We start from the raw sequence: 22,200 nt of genomic DNA, 5'->3' as shown, positions 1-22,200 counted from the left end.
AAGGTCACAGGGACACCCCCTCACATAACAGAACACAACCAACATGGTTTTTGAGGTGCTCCAGAAAGAAGAAAGAAAGAGTTCTAGAATGACAGTTACCAGTAAAAGCAGACAGCCTCGTCTGGCTGGAAGTGAGTGATGGGGGCCACACAGAACCACAAAATGCTGAGGCCACAGAGCAAGTGGAATGTCCCAGTATCAGGTCCAAACTGTCCACTCCGGGCATTAGCAAGAGGCACAGTGAGGGTCAATGGTCAGCCTCAAAAGGGAATTTTGAAGAGCCACTCACTTTTTCTGACAGCTGTATTTACATTTGGTTTCAAAGTAAACCTTCCCCACATACAATCCTTGTTAAAAAATTTAACACCAATTATCTTGAGAACAAAACCTCACATGTGCCATTTTGTTCCTGGCTTCCTTGTATATTCACACACACACACACACACACACACACACAGATCTGATTACGGGATGGGATTCCAACCCAACCTCATCCCAACAGCACTATCATTCTTGTCTCTCCCGGTTACTTCCTCCAAATGTTCTTCCAGTGATGACCTAAGCAGCCCCCTAAGCTGGCCTTCAACCGACCCAACCCCACAGCCCCAGTGGGCAACATCCCTCTTTCAGAGTTTACTCTGATTCCTTGTTGATCGTCTTCCTCCCTCAAACAGACAGAACTTCAGTCCACATTCTTCTGCCCCAAAGATCCCTTTCTAGTTATTTTGGCAATTCTGAACATACATGAAGTTCACATCCAAATGCAAAATCTTTGATTTTTTTTTTTTCTAGGACCTAGGATGTTTTGGATGACATATGAGAAGATTCCGGCCCTGAGTACGAACAGATAAGGAAGCCAAAGCCAAAGACTGACCTGAAACCTTTCTCTCATTTGTTCCCAAGCATCTTCCAGCTACAACAAAATGAACTGTCCCAGGCCAAAGTGTCAGGCTGTTTTCTCATCTATAATCTAGCAAAGTGACCTTGGTAGAGGCAAAAACAGAATAATCTGCCTGGGTCTGGGTGACCACCAAATAGCCTTAGACATGCCTGGTATGCACAAAAGAGCTGATTTTTCTGCTCGGGGGGACCATTCCTGGCCCCATGAAATAGAGGAGCCCTGTCAAAAGTAGTGTGTGCTATCTGCCAGGGATAAAAGAAGCCATGACTTGGTACATACAGAGATGTTTACTAATTGAATTGTTTTTTGTTTCAAATTTACGAATGCCTGAAATATGCGGACAAGTCCTACTGGGTACCAGTTATGCCCATTACATTCCTTTTGGAGTGAAGAAGGCTACAATAAATACATAAGGAATCCTGACAGGGTGTGGTATATAAAATAGCTCCTTTAGTGTATAGCACAAAATTAGTTGTGGAGTAAGCTTGAAACTATGCTTTCCCAAGAATAAAAATACAGTAATTCCAACTGAAGAAGAAGATGGAATGAAGGAAAAGACAGAATATTTTTAAACGAGTCTGAAAAACTGTTGTTGACAGAAACCATATGGATGGGAGGTGGCAGGGAGGTGACAGAGCCAAAGATCTAACTGGGAAAAATAGTAAAGTACTTTGGCAAAGAAACACCCAAAGAAGTCAATGCATATAAAGTAGAAACTGAGGATGAAGATATTAAAAAAATAAAAACAACAAACACCTTTGAGTAGTAAAACTGGAGGCTCTTGGCACAGTGGAAAGAGTATGAAAAGTCTTATATAAAAATCGCTGCCTGAAATGAACCCAAAGTTCCACCTCGGGCATGAGGCAGCAGCACCTGGGAAGGAGAGAGGGTTGTGGAGGGGCTTGGTGGGCTGAAGTTACCAATAATAGGTTTATGTGGCTTTAGTGAAAAAAAAAAGTGGGGGGAGAGAGAAGAAAGGTAATAAAAGAATTGCATAAAGGATAAAGTCCTCCAGATAACAGAAATATAAAGATTCAGCCTAAGAATGATCCAAGAGAGCATTAAAGACATTACAAGAACGAGCCAGGTGAGAAGAAAGGACTGGAAACCTGAGAGGATGGCATTTATAACAAAGTGATGGACAGCTCTGTGCACACTTTGTTGGCTCTGTTTCAGCAGGGAGAAACAGAAATATTAGAAATATTAGGGAGAAACATAAATACTAGCTAAAAGCCCTACTGGGGTCAATGAGACACAGTGAAAATTATTAAAAAGGCAAGTTATTATAAAATGTAAGCTAGTATCATTATTTTTGTCTACACTTTCAATGGCAGGAGGAAAAAAAAATAAGATATAAACTCCAGTATTTGCAGGGAAACTCTTTGTAGATCATCCATGACTCAATTTCCTTTAGCTACACACATGTTGGTTATTCAAAGTATTAAACCAGAGAGGGAAAAAAAGGTACTGGGACAAATCTCCACATGCCCAAACGTGAAGCTGATGGACAGAAAACATGGCTTCTTCATCTAATCCAACCTTTGGAAGGAATGAGAGAAACACAGAGCTGCTATTGCATGTACACCACCAGCCTCTTCCTTCCAAAAATTCCTACTCGGCAGTGATTAGATGGCAAGCTCTGGTTGGGCAAGGCACAGGACACAATGGTACATAAAGAAATCATATATATATATATATATATATATATATATATATATATATGCCACATCTTTTTTATTTTTTTGTCTTTTTAGGGCTTCACCCAAGGCATATGGAGGTTCCTAGGGTAGGAGTCAAATCCGAACTGTAGCCACAGCAACATATGTAAACTACGCCACAGTTCACGGCAATGCCGAATCCTTAACCCACTGAGCGAGGCCAGGGATCGAACCTGCATTCTCATGGATACTGGTCAGATTCGTTTCTGCTGAGGCACGACGGGAACTCCACCACATCTTTTTAAATCAATCGTCTGTTGATGGGCACTTGGATTGGTCCCATGTCTTGGCTTTTGTAAACAGTGCTGCTATGATAATGGGGTCCATATATCTTTTTGAATTAGAGTTTCTGTCTTTCCTGGACATATACTAAGGAGTATGTTTGCTGGACCACATGGCAGCTTTATTATTGGTTTTTGAGGAACTTCCATTCTGTTCCCATAGTAGTTGCATCAATTTACATTCTGACCAACAGTGTAGGAGGGTTCCCTTTTCCCTATAGCCTCTCCAGTGTTTATTATTATTTGTATATTTTTTGATGATGGCCATTCTGATTGGTGTGAGGTGATACCCTATTGGGTTTGACTTGCATTTCTATAATAATCAGCAATTCTGAGCATTTTTTCATGTCCTTATTGGCCAGCTGAGTATCTAGTGTGTGTGTGTGTGTGTGTGTGTGAATATTACTCCCTCAGAGAAAAAGAAATATTGTCATGTGCAGCAACATAGGTGGGCCTAGAGATTATCACACTAAGTGAAGTCAGGCAGAGAAAGACAAATTGGTATCAACAACATGTTGAATCTAAAAAATAATACAAAGGATAGACAAAACAGAAACAGACTCCCCAAAAGAGAAAACAAGCTTATGGTTACCAAAGGGAAAAGGGGAAGGGATAAACTAAGAGTACAAGATGAACAAATACAAACTATTATACGTAAAATAGATGAGCAACAAGAATTTACTGCTTAACACAGAACTATATTCAATATCTTGTAATAACCTATAGTGGAAAATAATCTGAAATATATATGTATATATAACTAAATCAGTGCTGTACACTTGAAACTGGTGCAATGTTTTCAATTCTACTTCAATTAAAAGAGAAAGAAAGAAAGAAAGAAAGAAAGAAAGGGAAAGAAAGAGAGAAAGAAAACAAAAGAACCAAACCCTGTCTTCCAGGAGCTTACCATCAAGCAGAAAGAATAAAACAAATGCACAGCTGATGCTGAACCAAGACGATGGGTGTAGTTGAGACTAGGCCCATATGCCCAAATCTTGGACATGCCTGTGATTCCAACAAAACCAGCTGATCTCACAGAGTTAGCTGGAAACAGGCAGTTTGATACCCTGGTAGTTTCAACATCAGCTGGAATAAGTGAATAAGTTTTGGTAAAGTTTTATCACTTGCCTTCTAGGCAGCTGAAGAGCATCTTAATACAGTCAGGATATAGAATACAAAGTCTAGGTACATTTTACAGGCCCAGACAATAGTTTTTATTTCCTAGGTAAATACGGGGCACGGTTGGACTTTCAAAAATTATCCTGCATAAACTATTAAGTTTAACCACCAGCAATAACTCCCATGGCTGGTTGATGTTCCTGGAAGAAAAACATAATTAAACTTTGAAGATAGATGGTTCAAATTGTTAGTCCTAAAAATTACACATTCATAAACACAAGAAGAGGCAATATGATCTGCTGGAAAGATGAAGTATTTGGGCAAGTCACCAAAGCTCCCTGTACCTCATTTTTCTCATTTGCGAAATGGAGAGAGAATAATAACTCACAGGGTGCCTGTAACAATAAAATGAGAGGCGACATGCAACAGTACTTTTAAAACTCTTTGTCATTATACCGTTAACATGTTGTTCAGGTTGCTGTATTCAACTGCAGATGGTGGTCAGGAGCATTTGTTCCTATGCATGAGCTCTTGCTGGGTTTCACTCATTTCTTTATACTGATAAGCGTACTGAATGTATAGGTTTGAGAATTTGTATCTCAATCTTCTTAAGCCTTTAAAGCTGATTGCAATTTCAAGTCCATCTTTTTAATGTCCACTGAAGGGAATTTACTCTGTATTTATGACCTGGACATAATCATTGCCTTCCAATAAAAGTGACTCATTAAATAAAAAGCAATTTTCACCCATGAGCTCTTAGGCTATATTTGCTTACTTAGGGAAATCTTGGATCCTCCTGCTCCGTGTTTTCTGCATTTCTTACTATAATTATTTGGGCTTCCTAGGCCTGGTCAAGATTTGCCAAATCTGAGCAATTCACAAACACTAAAAGGCGGAAAACAATAATAAGAAACACACCAGTGAACAAAAATACACGCATTACCCAAAGTGAGAGATGCTGGGATCCATTTGAGAGGGACAGAGAACTTCTGATCTTTATTCGGCTTCCTGTGAGAAGCCCAAACACAGCAGGGCTGCTGTTTCTAACATCTTTATTAAGAATCCCAAGTGCCGACCAGGAACTATTCCCCTGCAGCAGAGAGAAATCTTGAAATTTTGAGTAGAATAAGCCATCTAACGCAAACCTGGGTACCAGGATCTTCATGTTAACTGGGCATCTGGGGTCCCCAGCATGATTAACTCTTCGCTCCACCCCCACCTTCGTGTCCCCCACTTTGGTGGCTTCCTCACGGGAAACCAGAACTGGTACTAGACGAAGCAGATGATTTGATTTTGACTAAAGGCTGGACATTTGGCCTCACGACTGGAGAAATTGCCCTGGTTTGATCATAACAAAGGCAGAAGCCTCTCCCACCTGCCCGCACTAGCAGCTTGGCCAGCCAGTTCCAGCAAAGAGTCTTCAACAGCCCGTGTTCACCTAGGAAAGCCAGAGGACCAGGCTGGGGACAGCCGTCACTGTGTTTCACCAGCACTGAGGGCCACAGGGGGATGGCTTGTGTGTGTTTCTGCTTTTCACAGCTCCCTAATATTTTATAATGACAATGCTACTGTTTCTCATTTTCATGTGTAGTGTTTTAATGTTGGGCTTATTTATCTTACCCCCAAACAACATAATAATTGCAGAGGAGAAAACCACTTTGGGAAAAGGAGTGTTTGCATATGCTAATGATTTCATTTAAACAGTTCTGTGACTAAAAATTGAGCCTGTGATTAAAAAAAAAAAAAGTGTGCTTTCATCTTGGCTTCAAATGTGAGGGATGATGTTTTTAGGTCAGTACACAACAGAATGTGAAATACTAATATAGGATGCTCACCCAGAATCCTCGAAATGTAAAGTGCCCACACAGTCAGCTCTGGCATCAGTCATTCTGGTAAAAGATGGTAGCTGCATGTGGCCAAGTCGGTAACGCCACATCTCAGTAATAAATCTAACCTAAGACATCCAAAGCATCTTCTGAATCATCGACACAGCTCTGAGCACATGAATACACATGCTAGTCCTTGTATATACAGTATTGGTACCATATAGTGTTATACAGTACATGCTATAATATGCAGTGCACAATATAGTACCTTATTGAATATTGCAGATATTTCCTTTAAGGTCCTAGCAATAAAGGCACATGAGAAAATGGGATGCCTCGGGTTGGGGGAGACATTTTTCTAAGAAGACCCAAACATGCAAGATCCAGGAGTGGAGTGTGGTCAGGATGAGAGCAGGGGCTGCGGATTTAGATGATCTGAATTGAAGCCTTGGCTCTGCCACTTACAAGCTTGGTGAATGCAAGCAAGTTACTTAACTCTTCTACACTTTGGTTCCCACACCCATAAATCCGGGGTCACAAGGGTCCTTGCCCACAAGTTTATGCGAGGACTGCATGCGTTCAAGTACGTAAAACACTCCGCAGAGCAACTCCCAGTAAGTGCTCCATGGCGGTGCCTATAACGAGGATACAGAGATGATTATACGGTGACAAGGAATGAAAACTCTCCATCTCCAATCTCTCCTCTCCCTCCCTCTGCGTTTCTAGCCTCTGAGTTCACATGCGTGAGCATCTGCTAAAACAACACTCATGTCCGATGCCCCCACAAGAAAGGAGGGGTGTTAAAGAGAGGTTTTGTCCACATCCATCAAAGAACACAACGTCCTGGCACTTCTTCCTATGCAGTTCCAAGCAGCCCGGGGCCCCAAGAAACAGGGCCTTTGGGAAATGTGTCATTTTGTGTAATTGAGTTTTCTAAGCAGTTGAGCATCTGCTCAGATGGGTATTGTAATTTTACAGGTTGTGTTTCTCTTTGCTTAGGTTTTATGTGTTTGTTTTGATGTAAAGGCTCTCCCTAACGGGGTGACTCTCTGCCCAGACCCAGTTTGTGCACTGCCCAGATCCGCTTAGCCCAGCCCGTTCCACCGGCCTCCCCAAGCCTCAACTCACCACCAGCTTCCTGGGAGAAGCCCCCCAGCCCCTCCCTTTCCCCAGGACTGGATGGTAAGAGAGACTGTAACCCAGGAAGGCTGACCCCAAGCACTGGCTTCCCCACCAGCCACCCAAGCACATCCAACGCAACCCTGAAGAGCTGGGGCATCAATGCCCCAGGGTGAGGATCTGACCCATAAGAGATCAAAAACAGGAAAGAGCCAAGAGCAAAAGCACTTACCCTTCCTCCCAACTCCAGGCCAAATGGCTCAAGATGCAGTGGGTCTATGTGGCCTCCCTAGGGACAGGCTGGGTGATGGAGAAACAGGCTGGGTTTGCGGTAAAGCTGTGACCCATTTAATCACATCCCAGTTTATATTGGGGCTCCCTTCCTTCAGGCCAGCCTTCCATTTGTTTCCCTCATTCTGGTTCCCCTGGGGTTAGCCTGTACTGTAACTTTTGCCCTGGGCTCTGTTTTCTAGGGAACCGGGGCTTCCACCGTGACCAAGAAACGTCATCGTAATGATGAGCTATTATACAGAGTGGGAAGGAAGGGATGCGCTCCTGGTGGGTCAGCCCTTAAGGAGATCCTTAGGGCTGCTGATCCAGAAAGTGCCTGAAGTGTGGTGCTTAAGAGCTCGGCCGGGGGCTGGCCTGCCTCATTCAAATCCCATCTCTATCACAAGGTGTGAACCTTGGACAAGGAATTTCAAATCAAGCTTGTGTTTCCTCATCCATCGATGTGGTTTAATCAGAGCACCTGCGTCACAGAATGCCTGTCACGAGTAAAGGAGTTAAGACTTGTTCATACCTGGCACAGACTAACACAGGCACGGGGTTCAGCCACTTATTTCTCTTGCTGTCTGGTTAGCAGGGTTATTCCTCCTTGTGGTTAGCCTGCCCACTTACAGCACTCTCTCTGCTCTGCAATTTCTAAATTTCTATAGGATTGTATGTCGAGAAGTTGAGCTTACTAGAATTCGGTGCAAAGTAAAAGTAAGTCAGGTCGAGATGAAGATGCAAGAGTTTATATACATCAGAACAACTTTTTTGAATGCCTTCAAAATTACGTAGAAGGCTCTGACCAGCAATTTTTATTTACACTCTGGGTCTTGAGCATATTCTACCCAATCATCAAGTTCCAAGTTAGCTAATTATACATTTTTCATTCATGTTCTACGACCGTGGGATAGAGAATTCTGACTTTGCTTGAGTGCCTTACACAGCCCTAGTTGTGAAATAAAGGAGTTTAGGGACCATAAATGCAACTCATCATAGCTCACTCCAATTCTGATTATTTGCCTTCCAGGATAAAACCACCAGGAGTTCCCACTGTGGCTCAGAGGGTTAAGAACCTGATACAGTATCCATGAGGTCAAGGGCTCAATCCCTGGCCTTGTTCAGTGGGTTAAGGATCTGGTGTTGCCGTGAGCTGTGGTGTAGATTGCAGACATGGCTCGGATTCTGCATGGCTATGACTGTGGTATAGGCCAGAAGCTGCAGCTCCAATTTGACCCCTGGTCTGGGAACTTCCCTATGCCACAGGATATGGCCCTAAAAAAAAAAAATTCAACAAGAAAAAACAAACAACAAATAAACAAACAAACAAAAACTACCTGACTGCTGACAGAAAGACTATGCCTGCACGTTTAGCAACCAGCGTAATGTCTTATGAAATTGTTATCCAAAATTCAGTCATTATGTTTTCAGTTCAAGGCTCATTTAGTTTAATGTCACAGTAGATATTTCTTCAGAAGTATCCTCAAGGTGTGAGAAAGAAACACATAACTCTACCCGGGTTTGGGGAGAAAGGCATGATATGCATGAGAGCAGGGGATCAACACACATGGAAGAAAATCTTCGACGGTGGAAGCACCACAGCCTCCGTCATGATCTCAGGGCCTCATAATAGCTCGAGTATGTCATCATTATCTCCTGCATGGAATTCCCTATCAAAGCTGACCTCATGGCCTTTTTTTTTTTTTTTTTTTTTTTTTTTTAAATGCTGCACCCATGTCGTATGGAAATTCCTAGGCCAGGGAATGAATCTGAGCCACAGCTACGACCTACACCACAGATGCTGTTGCATCAGAGCTTTGAACCCACTGCACCCAGCTGGGGATCAAACCGAACCGCCTCAGTGACCCAAGCTGCTGAGGTCGGATTCTTAACCCGCTGGGCCATGGCAGGAACTCCTCGTTGTTGATGCTTAACAATAACGGGGCTTTATCAAAGCTCCCATCCTACCAGTGTCAGCAGCCCATGGAGATGGAAATGACTGCTTGTGAGATGTTTAACTGAAAGGCACGATATCATAGTAATAATAAGATCATCAAAGCATTTTAAGGATTATGTGAAAATTATGGTTATGTGAAATGCCTAATGACTTTGGGGAAACGCCAAGGTCATGCTTTTAGGATACAGATAATGAGTCAAAGAAAAAGAACTGAGTGACTTCATGACAGTCATTACTAAGACAGCTCTCAAAAGCCCTTTTCCTTGGCTTCCAGATCCTGGTGTATTCTTCCTAGTGAATTTCCAAAGAGGTGTTAGAAAAGAGAGGGAGCCCAAGGACCGAAGCAATTCTCTCATCAGCCAACCCCTCAGAAAAGGCAGTCAGCTCAAGACTCTGTACCTCTTGAACGTGCAAGACTTTTTACTCTTCAAGTGTTGCCTTGGCCACACCACTTCCAGGGCATCTCCTTGAGGTCCCTAGGGATCCACTCACAGGCAATCTTGATTTTTACATCCTTGGCACTGTGTTGTCTGTTGGTTCGATAACACATGAGAGTGACCAAAACCCTTAACCTGGTCTGGATGTTACCACTCTACAAATCAGAACTAGCCTCCGTGGCCTGGCCCCACTCTGTCCCCCCCCTCCAATGACCTTGAAGACTTCTTTCAGAAAAATGTCCCTTTAGGAACACTGCCAGGCAGATGCAGATGTAACATGAAGCTATTAAGGCAAAAGCTTCCAAGTCCCAGGAGGATCCCAGGAATGGGTCACGTGGTTAGACATCTGTATCAATTTTGCAAACCAAAATAACTGAAAACTTCATCTTCCCCTCAGCTTCTCCTGTTATATCCTGCATCGCCAGGTACAGAGGTTGTAGGCATGAGTAGGCATGTACGGAAGAATGAGCTGAGGACACATGAAGTTTGCATTTACTCGTATGTATATTTACTCGGTTCGCCCTTAATTCCGTGTGCAGACGAACTGTTATTAGCTGTCCAGTGTAGCAATGCCTTCCAAAAACACTTCTACGACCTACTGTACGGAGACACCAACATTCTAGCATGAACATGAAGGGCCAGAACTTGTGCCACCACATAACCATATCCTCTGGTGGCCAGCGACAGAAGTATGGCCTTGAGGGAGGAGAAACTAGGCACAAAATGTTCAGAGCCAGAAGCTGGCCTGTAGAAATTTCCCCAATCACTGACATGTGAACTTGTAATTGGAAGATCCGGTTCTTGCCTAGACAGTCAAAATCAAAGTTTGCTTCTGGAAGGCAGCATACAAATGATAAGGGCACCATGATTTTTTTTTCCCCCTTTGGCTGATTAGATTCTCAGAAAGGGAAATTACTAGAGTTTTTTGGTTTACAGAGCACAGACCTGTAGCAGTCTGTTGTTATTCACAGCAAGTAGATCGCTAACTGCTCATGTGAGAAAGAACCTCGATAGAAATCTTTTTCAACTCTGAAACCACTGGAGAAAACATACATAGCACTGTCGATAACGAGCTGCGACTTGAAAGACACATTTCTAAACTCTCAATAAAAAACAAATTTTAACCAACCACACCGGAGGAAAATGAAATAATCTTTCTGCACTTTTTATAGGAACGATTATAAGATTATTATCCTCCAAGAAGCAATCAAACCAAAAATGCAACCCAAAAAACACAAGAGAGAAAAGTATTAGAAAGGTGCATCAGGAGTTCCCCAGTGGCTCAGCGGGTTAAGAATCTGGTCTTGTCACTGCTGTGGCTCAGGTTCGATCCCTAGCCCAGGAACCTCCTCAATGCCACAGGCATGGCCAAAAATAAATAATTAAATAAAGGTGTGCCGGGTATTTAATCAACTGAATATTATATTTTTCTGAGCTTGGTGATATTTGTGTTTGTTGACTTTCAAACCCGTGGGGTACTGTGATTTCTTCCCTCCTCCCAAACAATGAAGCCATACTTTTTATGCTTTTTCTCAAAGCGAGCGTCCGAAATTGTATGCGCCTCAAGCCTCACAAAACCTGAATCCATTTCTGGGGTTGTGCATTCCTTGACAATTAAGCCTTGCTTATATATCATCATCAACTGACTTTAATGCTCTAGTTATCTCTCAGACTGTCTTGTCTCCAATTGGAATTTGTAAAAATCATCCCACGATGCCAAAGGGCGATGCTAAGGCCACAATGAACATGATGAATGGCCAGCACACGGCACTCACTTACGCTGTGTCACTTATGTATCACATGGTTCGCAATTACATGCTTCTCTGTCTCTATGGTTCGTCCTTGACTTAATCATCTATGCATCCCCTTCAGGGGAAAGCACGGTCGCTACAGGGAATCTCTGTACTTGGAATGTGGCAGTGAGAGAAGGAGGAGGTGGAGGCCGACGGGGAAAAATGGGAGCAGAGAAGCAATGAGAGAAGAGACAGACTTTTAAGGAAGCAAGTAGAGAAAAAACTGAAAATGGTCAAAGCTCCATTTTATAGATCTTAGGGCTAACCCACAAAGCCTTTCTGTTTTTACCATAATATCTGTGTGTGTGTGTGCTTACAGGTGTGTGTACCTCAATTTTTTTTTGTCCTTTTAGGGCCACACCTACAGCATATGGAGGTTTTCAGGCTGGGGTCCAACTGGAGCTGTAACTGCCGGCCTACGCCACAGCCACAGCAATGCCAGATCAGATCCTTGTCTGCGACCGACACCACAGCTCACGGCAGTGCCAGATCCTTAACCCACTGAGCAAGGCCAGGGATCAAACCTGCGTCCTCATGGATGCTACTCGGGTTCGCTAACCATCAAACGACAACGGGAACTCCTGTACTTCAATTTTTATCTTAATTCCTTCAAATTTTATTCACTTGTTGACTCAGGACATTTTGTATTCAATATATTATTTGACTCAGTAGTATTCTCACCAACATACTGCTTTTTAAAAGCAACCAGAATAGTAACTATGCTATGCAAATGAAAATCTATGAATTTAATCACAAAGAGTGGCCCTGGAGGAGCCACTAAATCCTCTAACGGCCAATGGGAAAATTTGAGGAGTCCTATTATATGCAATAATTGGTATACCAGTGCCCAGAATTTAATAGAAATTGAATTGAATCTTACACACCACTCTTTGTAGATGCTGCCTGTCGATAAAACATGCTTTCATAAAAACTGGCAAGCTAAAATACAGACTACAGCCCATTTTCATTTTCATTTTCTTTTCAATGAAACACTGTGAATGTAGTAGCATCGCATAAATATTTATTAAACTCGATAATTCTTCCCAATGCAATGATAAATGAAAGTATCCTGCAATATGCATATAAAACACCTAGAAAGAATATATTTGTAGAGGACTGAAATGAGATACAAGCTATCCAGAGTCATGGAAGGAAATACATTTATCCCACTGCCTTCTGGAGAACCACTGATACACGCAGCAATCATTGGATCATTTTTGCCACCTCGGCTTATGGGGCGCCTCTGAATGTCATCCTTTGTTAATTGAAGGAGCAAATATAATTCTGCATCATTTGGGACTGGGGAAACCATGACCTGATATCAAGCGCCAGGTAAGCCACTGGAAATTTCTATGATTAAATACAAAAGGAAAAGACATTTCAGAGAAAAGACCACACAAGTTTCCAGGTTGGTGGCGAGTCCCTCCACTTGGATTTGCTTTTTGTGGTGGTCTTTATGTTTATCATTGACTAGTTACACAGGGACAAGGGCGGCTCAAACTTGATACACAATGCACGCATAATTACAGATTTGAACCAACAGTTCCCTATTAAAATCTAAATTGCCTTCAGCGAGCAGTTACGAAGAGGTCAAGAAGAAGGCCACTTGCTGAAAAGAGTAATGAAAACTTGCTGTTCATTATTTTCCAGAAGCTTCTATCCTCTTTCCCACCTGATTTACATGGCAACTACTATGTTCAGCTAAACACTGTAGCGTGTTCATAGCTCCTCTGGGGAATATTCTATTTCTCTCAAATAATCATGATCAAAGAGTCTAGAGTGAAGCTTAAAAATCCAGAGCCAAGAAAAGTTTCTTGTATCACTTGATCATAACTTCATTTCTCTCCTTTGCTTTTTCTGGTCCCAAGAGTAAACTTGAGCCAAAATTCAGTGCGTCTCTTTTGACCTAGATGGGTGGAAATGAAAATATTATTTTGAAAAAAGAATGGGGACGGGGAACACCACTTAGTCTAGAATCAACACGAATTGCACCACAGCCATTGAGTAGTATCTGTCTTACTCCTAAACTTGTCAAAAAGAGAGTTGATCAGCCATGTCTGGGGAAAAAAAAGCTGAATAGATTAGCAGGCATCCATATGATAAGATGTGATCTCTGGTGCCTCTGGATATCAGAAAAGGGATGTTTATATTTTATGACATTACTCAAGAAATACGATTGTATGGAAATTACCCACCTCTTTATTTTTATTTTATTTTATTTTATTTATTTATTTAGCTTTTTCTAGGGCCACACCAGCGGCATATGGAGGTTCCCAGGCTAGGGGTCCAATTGGAGCTGTAGCCGCCGGCCTACGCCAGAGCCACAGCAACGCGGGATCTGAGCCTAGTCTGCACCTACACCACGGCTCATGGCAATGTCGGATCCTTAACCCACTGAGCGAGGCCAGGGATCGAATGGGCAACCTCATGGTTCCCCGTCGGATTCATTTTCGCCGCGCAAGGACGGGAACTCCCCCTCCTCTTTAAATATCTGGGTTGGGACATCGGATTTCTGCAATGACAAAAAGCTCCTCGAATTGCTAAAAACACAAATTTTCACCTTCTTGGTTTTCGTTTACCCTCTCTTGACTATCTTACACTTAGAGGCTGCAGAGAGAGTATTTGACACAGAATGGCTGCTAGTGAACAGTTCGTCAATTGAACTAAATGAGTAAAAGCCATATAGCTATATGTCTTTATTCTTTCCCTGGCCACCGGTTGAAATGAGCCCTTCTCCCTGCAGAAGAGCAAGCAGAGCGCCACAGTGCTGGAGAGATTCAGAGATCCTGGTCCCACACCATCCAGCCAAACCCTCTACTTCCTGCGTTTGGTGGGACAGGGTCTTCGGCAAAGTAACATCTGTCTTCCCATCATAGGAAAGATGGAGAAAGCATAAGCTCGATGGGGAGACAGAGTCCTGATTTCCCTTTCTTTCCCTGTGAAACAAAAGCATGGGATAATTATTATCTCTCTACTGTTTTCACCAGGCCTCCAATGGACTGAGCCAACACACAGAACATTACCGAAACTATAGTTAATAGGGCCTGCTGGAAAACATCAGCCTTAGAAATATGTTTAAACTTAAAATCTATTTTAGAAATATTTATGTAAGAAAAAAATATTTTATCCCTGGGGTCCTGGCAGAAAACATAAGACATCCAAACTAGGTCGTTGAAAGCATTTAACAAGCAGACTACTGCGGGTGTAGGAAGAGTTTAGGGACGTTTAAAAAGATGATGCAAGGAGTTCCTATCCTGGCTCAGTGATAACGAACCTGCCTAGGATCCACGAGGATGCAGGTTCGATCCCTGGCCTTGCTCAGTAGGTTAAGAATCCGTGTCTTTTTTTTTTTTTTTTTTTTTTGTCTTTCTTAGGGCCGCACCCATGACACATGGAAGTTCCCAGGCTAGGGGTTGAATTGGAGCTGTAGCTGCCAGTCTACACCACAGCCACAGTAACACGGGATCTGAGCTGCATCTGAGACCTACGACACGGCTCATGGCAATGCTGGATCGTTAACCTACTGAGCAAGTCCAGGTATCAAACCTGCATCCTCATGGATGCTAGTCAGGTTCTTAACCTGCTGAGCCACAACAGGAACTACCTATGTGTCTATTTGAATCCAAGTACATATCAGGTCTCCTGAGCCTCTGCTGGATCTATCAGAACATATGGAATAAAGAGAGCATTCTATATTCACATAAATTGCAGAAATACTGCTTGGCGCCTCATTTAAAGCAAGGTAAATACAAATGCCTATGCATTGTGCATGCAAGCTCTTTCTCTTAAAAGACTAGAATGAAACGATGCTCAGTATCACTAATTATTAGAGAAACGCAACTCAAAACTACAATGAATTATCATTTCACATCAGTCAGAATGGCCATCATAAAAAAAGTCTATAAACAATAAATGGTGGAGAAACTATGAAGAAAAAAGGAACCCCCCTACTCTATTGGTGGGAATGTAAATTGGTGCAACCACTATAGAGAACAATATGAAGGTTCCTTAAAAAACTAAATATAGAACTACCATATGATCCAGCAATCCCATTCCTAGGCGTATAATCAGAGAAAACCATAATTCAAAAAGATACATGCACCCCAATGTTCCATAGAAGCACTGTTTACAATAGCCAAGACATGGAAGCAACCTAAATGTCTATCAACAGATGAATAGATAAAGAAGATGGGAGATCCATATGTGTGTGTGTGTATGTGTGTGTGTGTACACGTATATATGATGGAATATTACTCAGCTATAAAAACAGTGAAATAATGACATTTGCAACAAACTGAATGGACCTAGAAATTACCATACTAAGCAAGCAACGTCAGAGAAATACAAATATATAAGATCACTAATAGATGAATTCTGACATTGAAAATATGACATCGCAAAGAGTGAGTACTCTCTTCGGCCTGGGTCCTGGAGGGGGAAAGGCATGTAGAACGGATCATAATTCAATCTATAGCCTGCAACAGCTTCAATTGTTGACGTAGGAGAAAGAAAAAGAAAAATGTGCTTTGATAAGCCACTGAAGTTTGGTGAGTGCTTGTTAGGCAGCAGTGATACAGAAAAATCTGATGAATACACATGCTTAGCAAGGTTAATGTGGCACACGGGAGTGAAAAGAAGGGGACTAACATGAGATTTGGAGTCTAGTGCACTAGAGTGCCAATTCCCAGATCTGACAACTCCCAGATGCCTGGCCCTGAACCATAACTTGCTGAGTTACAGTGAGGACTAGGAAGTATAAAGTGCTTAGCACACAATGGGCACTTGATAAATCGAGTATGCTTGATAATATAATTAGTAATAATGGATGGTAAAATATCTTCCTAATTATCCATGATTAATGTGCTGAACTGGAAACACTATATCCAGATTAAATATGTCTTTAACTCCAGGTAAAGCAAACAGCGAAGCCATTGCTCAAGTGTGCTGCTTACAAAAGAAACGAATAGAAAACCACAATTTAAAACATACAATAGGCTCTTTCTAAATCTTCCGAAACTTCTGAATAGTCAAGAATATGAATTCCTGTTATGTCAAAGAATAAGAATGCATTCTTTGTGGAGGAAAACAAAGATTAAAATGCATCTTCCAGACGGGTCATTTAAATTGTGATCAACTCCATGGTAGCTGAGGGGCCCCCAGTTAATCCATTTACTGTGCCAATGTTATTAAACATTTATTAAGTACTCGTGCATGGTAAAGAATTTCAATGGTATGGTTTTGTTCACTGAGCTCCAAAAAAGTCAAGATCATAAAACTACTAAATGGATCAACTAATCCCAGCATATGCTCTTTCACAAAACAGAAGCATTGCAGTAACTGAAGCACAGAAATAGATTTTTGATCCATCGGGAAGGCATTCAGGAAACTATCACCACTAATGAATAATAGAAGATTTATTTGGATTGTAAAACCTGACTAGAAAAGAAATTTATCTAATATGTGAGTTCTATTCCCTGCCTTTCAAAAGAATAAGGAAAAAGGACTTTACAGAAAAGATAAAGTCTGGTTGACACATTCTAAGGAGCCCAGGTAAATTCCGTGAACCATACACAGAAGGCCTACTTGGAGTGCTTAAATGAAGATTCCTGGGCTCCCACTCCAGGTCAACTGAATCAGAATCTTTGGGAATCAGGCCTGGGGATCTACGCTAACAAGCTTGCTAGCTGATTCCTGAGCATGCAAAAGTTTGAGATCCATTAAACAATGCAAACCATTACTGTACTTTCAGTGGCTGACTTAAAGATTCTTAAAAGACAAAAAAACCAAACAAGTTTAGGCTGTTTTATGCCAAGGGGTGAAATGAAACAACAGAGTTTGGACTTGAGACCCAGTAACAGCTGCAGGGCTAAACAGCCATTCATTCTGCCAGCAGCTCAAGCCTTGATCTTTAGCACTTGGAGGCAAAGAGCTGATTGATTGTTCAACAGTAGTGCAGACCCAGCAGCACCATGGTGATGGCTTCTCTTATTAGGCAGACATGTGCCAAAAGTCTAACCTCAACCCTAGCTCCCTTCTGGTTCAAGTCCAGGCAATCATTCCTCATCAGCTTCTTGGGTTTGGATGTTAAAATCTACAAGAAGTGAGCGGGAAGGAAAGTTGTTAAGAATATTACCATATGGAATTTCAATCTTCAAACAAATTTCAACATCAAATCCAAACCTTTTTTTCCATAATACAGAGGAAAAAAACATAGTTTTACTTTCTAAAAGATGCAAATAAAATGAAATAAAAAGGGGGGAAAGAAATAGTCACTATAGTTTCAAAAATAAACAATGCTCTAGGAAAGTAAATCAGAAACATGTTATGAATGCAAAGAAAAGCATTCTGAGATAGAATTGAGCAGAGATGGTTCTGGATCCATTGATAGCTGCTAATGGGTATGTGACTTAACAAAATGCACTTAACTACCCTTTAACCCAGAGGAGTTAATGCCCCAACAGAAGAGATTTTTAAGTCACAAAGCAATGTCAAAAGGAAAGTGTCATTATTGTCATCCATGGTAAAATTTCTTTTATACCATCCAGCGTCTAAGGGAACAAATGCAAAATGGTGAGTCATTTTCTCAACAGAAGGAAAACAGATGAAACTCTTAGATTGAAAACACTGATTCTAAAAGACACAAGGGCACCTCAATGGTCATAGCAGCACTGTTTACAATAGCCTAGGCAAGGAAGCAACCTAAGTATCCATAGACAGATGAATGGATAAAGACAATGTGGTGTACACACACACACACACACACACACACACACACACACAGCACACAAAGGAGCCATAAAAAAGAATGAAATAATCTCATCTGCAGCAACATGGTTGGACTAGAGGTTGTCATGCTCAGTGAAATAAGTCAGACAAAGATAAATACCACATTATATCACTTATACATGGAATCTACAAAAAAAGGACAAATCAACTTATGAAACAGAAGCAGACTCACAAACATAGAAAACAAACATGGTTGCCAAAGGAGACGGGGCCGGACAAATTAATAAGAGTTTGGGATTAACACATACTCACTACTACATATAAAATATGGCAACAACAAGAACTTCCTGGATAGTACAGGGAACTATATTGACTATCTTGTGCTAACCTATAATGGAAAATTATCTGAAAAATAATATACATATAATGTGTATATTTATAACTGAATCACTTTGGGGTACATCTGAGACTAACACAACATTGTAAATCAACTATACTTCAAAAATAACATAGTTATAAAAAAATTATAAAGCAGCTATATCATCAGATGACTACAGACACGTTTTCTGAAAAACACACCAAGATGAGAAGAAAATAAATAGCACAATACAAACAGGGAAAATCTAGGCCCCTTCCACCAAATTGCTCCCGCTCATCCCTGTATCAGGTACACCAAGATGAAACGTGCTAATAAAAACAACTCATCGTGACTTGATGTAGTCATCTAGGTTGCAAGGGCTGACAGATTCAGCCTGACACCTTTCTGTTGACCTACCTACTCAAGTCAACCTGAGTGAGCCCCACAGGTAAGCTTCCCTCACTAGAGAGCCACAGGAACAACGGGATCGCCAGGAAAAAGGAAGGTGATTAATAACCAGTTCCACAAGTCAATGAGCCCAGGGTTGTAAGGGCTTTGAAACTCCTTTAACACTTTATTGCTTGATTTCGGATCAATGCCAAATTTGCATATAGGTAGGAACATGCAAATAAGCCCATACTTGTCTTTAGATGGGCAAGGGCATGGTATGCTGCAGTTACTCAAGAGTTAAATCTGAAACAAGGCTCCAAGTTACGCATCTCCCCTGAACATCAGTTCATAAGTTGATAATTATTAGTTGTCATGGGGTGGTTGGAAGAATAAGATCCAACTATGAAGCCCTTCGCAGAGTGTATGGCCCATTGCAAGGACACAATGCAAGCATTATCATCAACGGTACAGTATGAGCACACAATAGACACTCACTAAAGGTTAATTCTTTTCCTTTCTCATTTTGTACTTCAAAGGTAAAAATATATTCTAATCAAATGACAACTCATATATAATAAGACAGAGCATATGGTTAAATCGGAATCCAGTTTTCTTGACATTTACCTTCTGCACATGGCTGTGGACAACGATTTTACCATGTACACTGCCCATGAATAGAGCTTATATATACTAAAAACTACCATTTCAATTTGCGATGGTGCATACAGTGTTGCAGCTCAGATCCAATATTTAACATAATTTCTCAAATCCTTTTTATACTATTATTGATGTGCAACTTGTATCCCTCTGATGACACGTTCCACTACCAGTTTTTAATCACCATCATCCATACTGAGAACAAAACATCCTGTGAGGGTTGTAGAAAATGATTGACTGGGTACAAAGGTGCCCCCCAAACTGTAAAGTGCTAAAAGTACCACTCACACAGGAATAGAGAGGACACAGCCCTATTTGCGAGGTCTACAGTCTAGAGAAGACGAGCAGAAGACACTCTGCTACTCAAGAACTCACACACATGCCTGTGTCCAGGCAGGTGTACATCTGAAGACGAACAATGACAAGAACAAGAACAGAACTAAAATCTGTATCTGTATCTATGATGGAGTAAAAGTAAACAGACAGAGGACACCAAACATATTGGGGCAATTTTTTTCCCATGTAAAAGGTAAATCCTTGCAGATAAAAACCTTAAAATCATTTTTTATACATAAAATCCACACCTTGCCCCTTCTACTCTATCAAGAAAGATGCCTCCATGTATTAATGGGACCAAGGCAGTAAAAATGCCTGTCATTCAAGGGCCAGATGTGCTCATGAAACACTAGAGACCAAGCAACTAATGCAACATCACTTCAGCGAAGCCTTACTGTAAAGGGAAAGACCACTGCTGTATAAGATTCATTTGAAAATCCATTTCACACTTCTTGTTTAGAGCCAATTCAAATGCAATTTACTTTATCGGGGCCCTTAATTTAGTGAAGGTCAGGAGTGCACGCAACAGAGGTGACAATTATTTACATTTATCAAAAGATAATCTGGTGACAGCAGTGCTGAACAAGAAAAACAAAAACCAGGGACTCCCAGTGAAAACCCCGGCTATACCTGTATAAACAGGTCTCCTTACAAATCGATGCCTTCGCATCTGCTCTGCACCAAAGGCAACCTCCTCTGTCATTCCATTTGGGTCCAAGAATAGCCCTTCCCCTTTGAAACGAGGACGATCCACGAGAAGTGAAACAACACGTCTGGCACGGAATATGAAACTTACCACTCTCATCATCTATGTTGAACCTGCCGAGACCGCTCCCATCCCTGATGGAGTACTGGATCTCTCCATCCCTCCCGGAGTCCTCGTCATGGGCAGTCACCTGCAGCACGCTGGTTCCAATCCGTGAGTTTTCTTTTACAGATCCAACCACAGCAAAGTCTGGGAAATAGGGAGTATGGAGGTTTTCGTTGACATCCACCACTTCCACCTCCACAAAGGAGACGGACGACAGAGAGACAGGCCGCCCTTTGTCCTTGGCCCGAACTGTGAGGTTATAGAACTGCTGCTTTTCATAGTCGAGCTCTTTGCTCAAGCGGATGGCGCCACTGGCTTTATCTATTTCAAATCTCCCGTTATAATCATTGACCAAAGAATAGCGTACTTGGCCCCCAAGCCCAAGATCTGGATCGTGGGTCTCCAGCCAAGCAATGACAGTGCCAACGGGGAGATCTTCCAGAACCTTCACGCTATAGCTACTGGGAATGAAAGCTGGGGAGCAGTCATTGACGTCATCCAAGAAAACCTCCAGGGTGACCACTGAAAACAGCTGCTGGCCACTTTCTGCCTTGTCCCTGGCTTCTATTTTTAAAGAGTAGTTTGCTTTGGATTCCCGATCCAATTGGTCAGCTACATAAACGATTCCAGTGGAGCTGTTGATGGCAAACTGCTGTGTGTCTGTCAAGACGGAGTAGGTCACTTCACCATTAGAACCCAAGTCTTTGTCTCTGGCTTCCACTTGAATGATCTCAGTACCAATACTTGAACTTTCAAGAATGGTAACTGAGTAACTGTCTTGAAGAAAAACGGGGCTATTGTCATTCGCATCCTCCACGTTGATGGTGAGCAACCTCCATGAGGACCTCTGAGGATTCCCTAAGTCATAGATGGTGATATTAAGGAGATAGAGGTCTCTGTGCTCCCGATCCATGGGCATAAGGACTTTAAGCTGCCCGGTCTCCATATCGATATTAAAACAACTATCCGTATTCCCATCAGATATTGTAAATAGCACCTTCCCATTGAAGCCAGAGTCAGCATCATAGGCTTTAATCTTCAGGATGTTAGCACCAACTGGCAGATCCTCCTTCACAGCCACATCAGAAGGAAAGGACTTGTCAAAATGTGGTCCTTGCCTATTAACTGAATAAAAGTCAAGAAATCCATCTTCCAGATTCAGCTTCCCATTTGCTTTTGCCTTTATGAGCAGTTTCTCCGCCAGTTTCTGAGCCACACGTGTTTCTCGGCAACTGAAGCTCTTTGAAGACACCTTCCCATGCAGGACTGAAATGTTAACGGACATTGGGTCTGCAAAATGCTCCCCGTCGGTGGCTGTAATCCTGAGGGCAAAATTTCCATTTTTAATGCCCGAGTTCATCAGCGACTTTTTAAGCTGCAAGACGCCAGAGTCCGGGTTTAAATAAAAGAAACCAAGTTCATTGCCAGAGATGATTTTGTACTTTACAAGTTCAAGTTCATCGATATCGATGGCGGAGACAGCTGTGATATGACCCCCAAC

General features: G+C 41.9%; 1 protein-coding gene across 1 annotated transcript in view; it reads right to left on the bottom strand.

Annotated features, from left to right (window-relative positions):
* Positions 1–22,200, bottom strand: part of FAT3 (FAT atypical cadherin 3) — a 704,031-nt gene that overhangs the window by 535,627 nt on the left and 146,204 nt on the right. Inside the window, 1 exon segment of the mRNA XM_021102333.1 lies at positions 20,685–22,199. Coding sequence (XP_020957992.1) covers positions 20,685–22,199 — 1,515 coding nt within the window.

Source organism: Sus scrofa, chromosome 9 (genome assembly GCF_000003025.6).
Source record: "Sus scrofa isolate TJ Tabasco breed Duroc chromosome 9, Sscrofa11.1, whole genome shotgun sequence".
Taxonomy (NCBI): domain Eukaryota; kingdom Metazoa; phylum Chordata; class Mammalia; order Artiodactyla; family Suidae; genus Sus; species Sus scrofa.
This window is presented reverse-complemented; position numbering and strand designations above follow the sequence as displayed.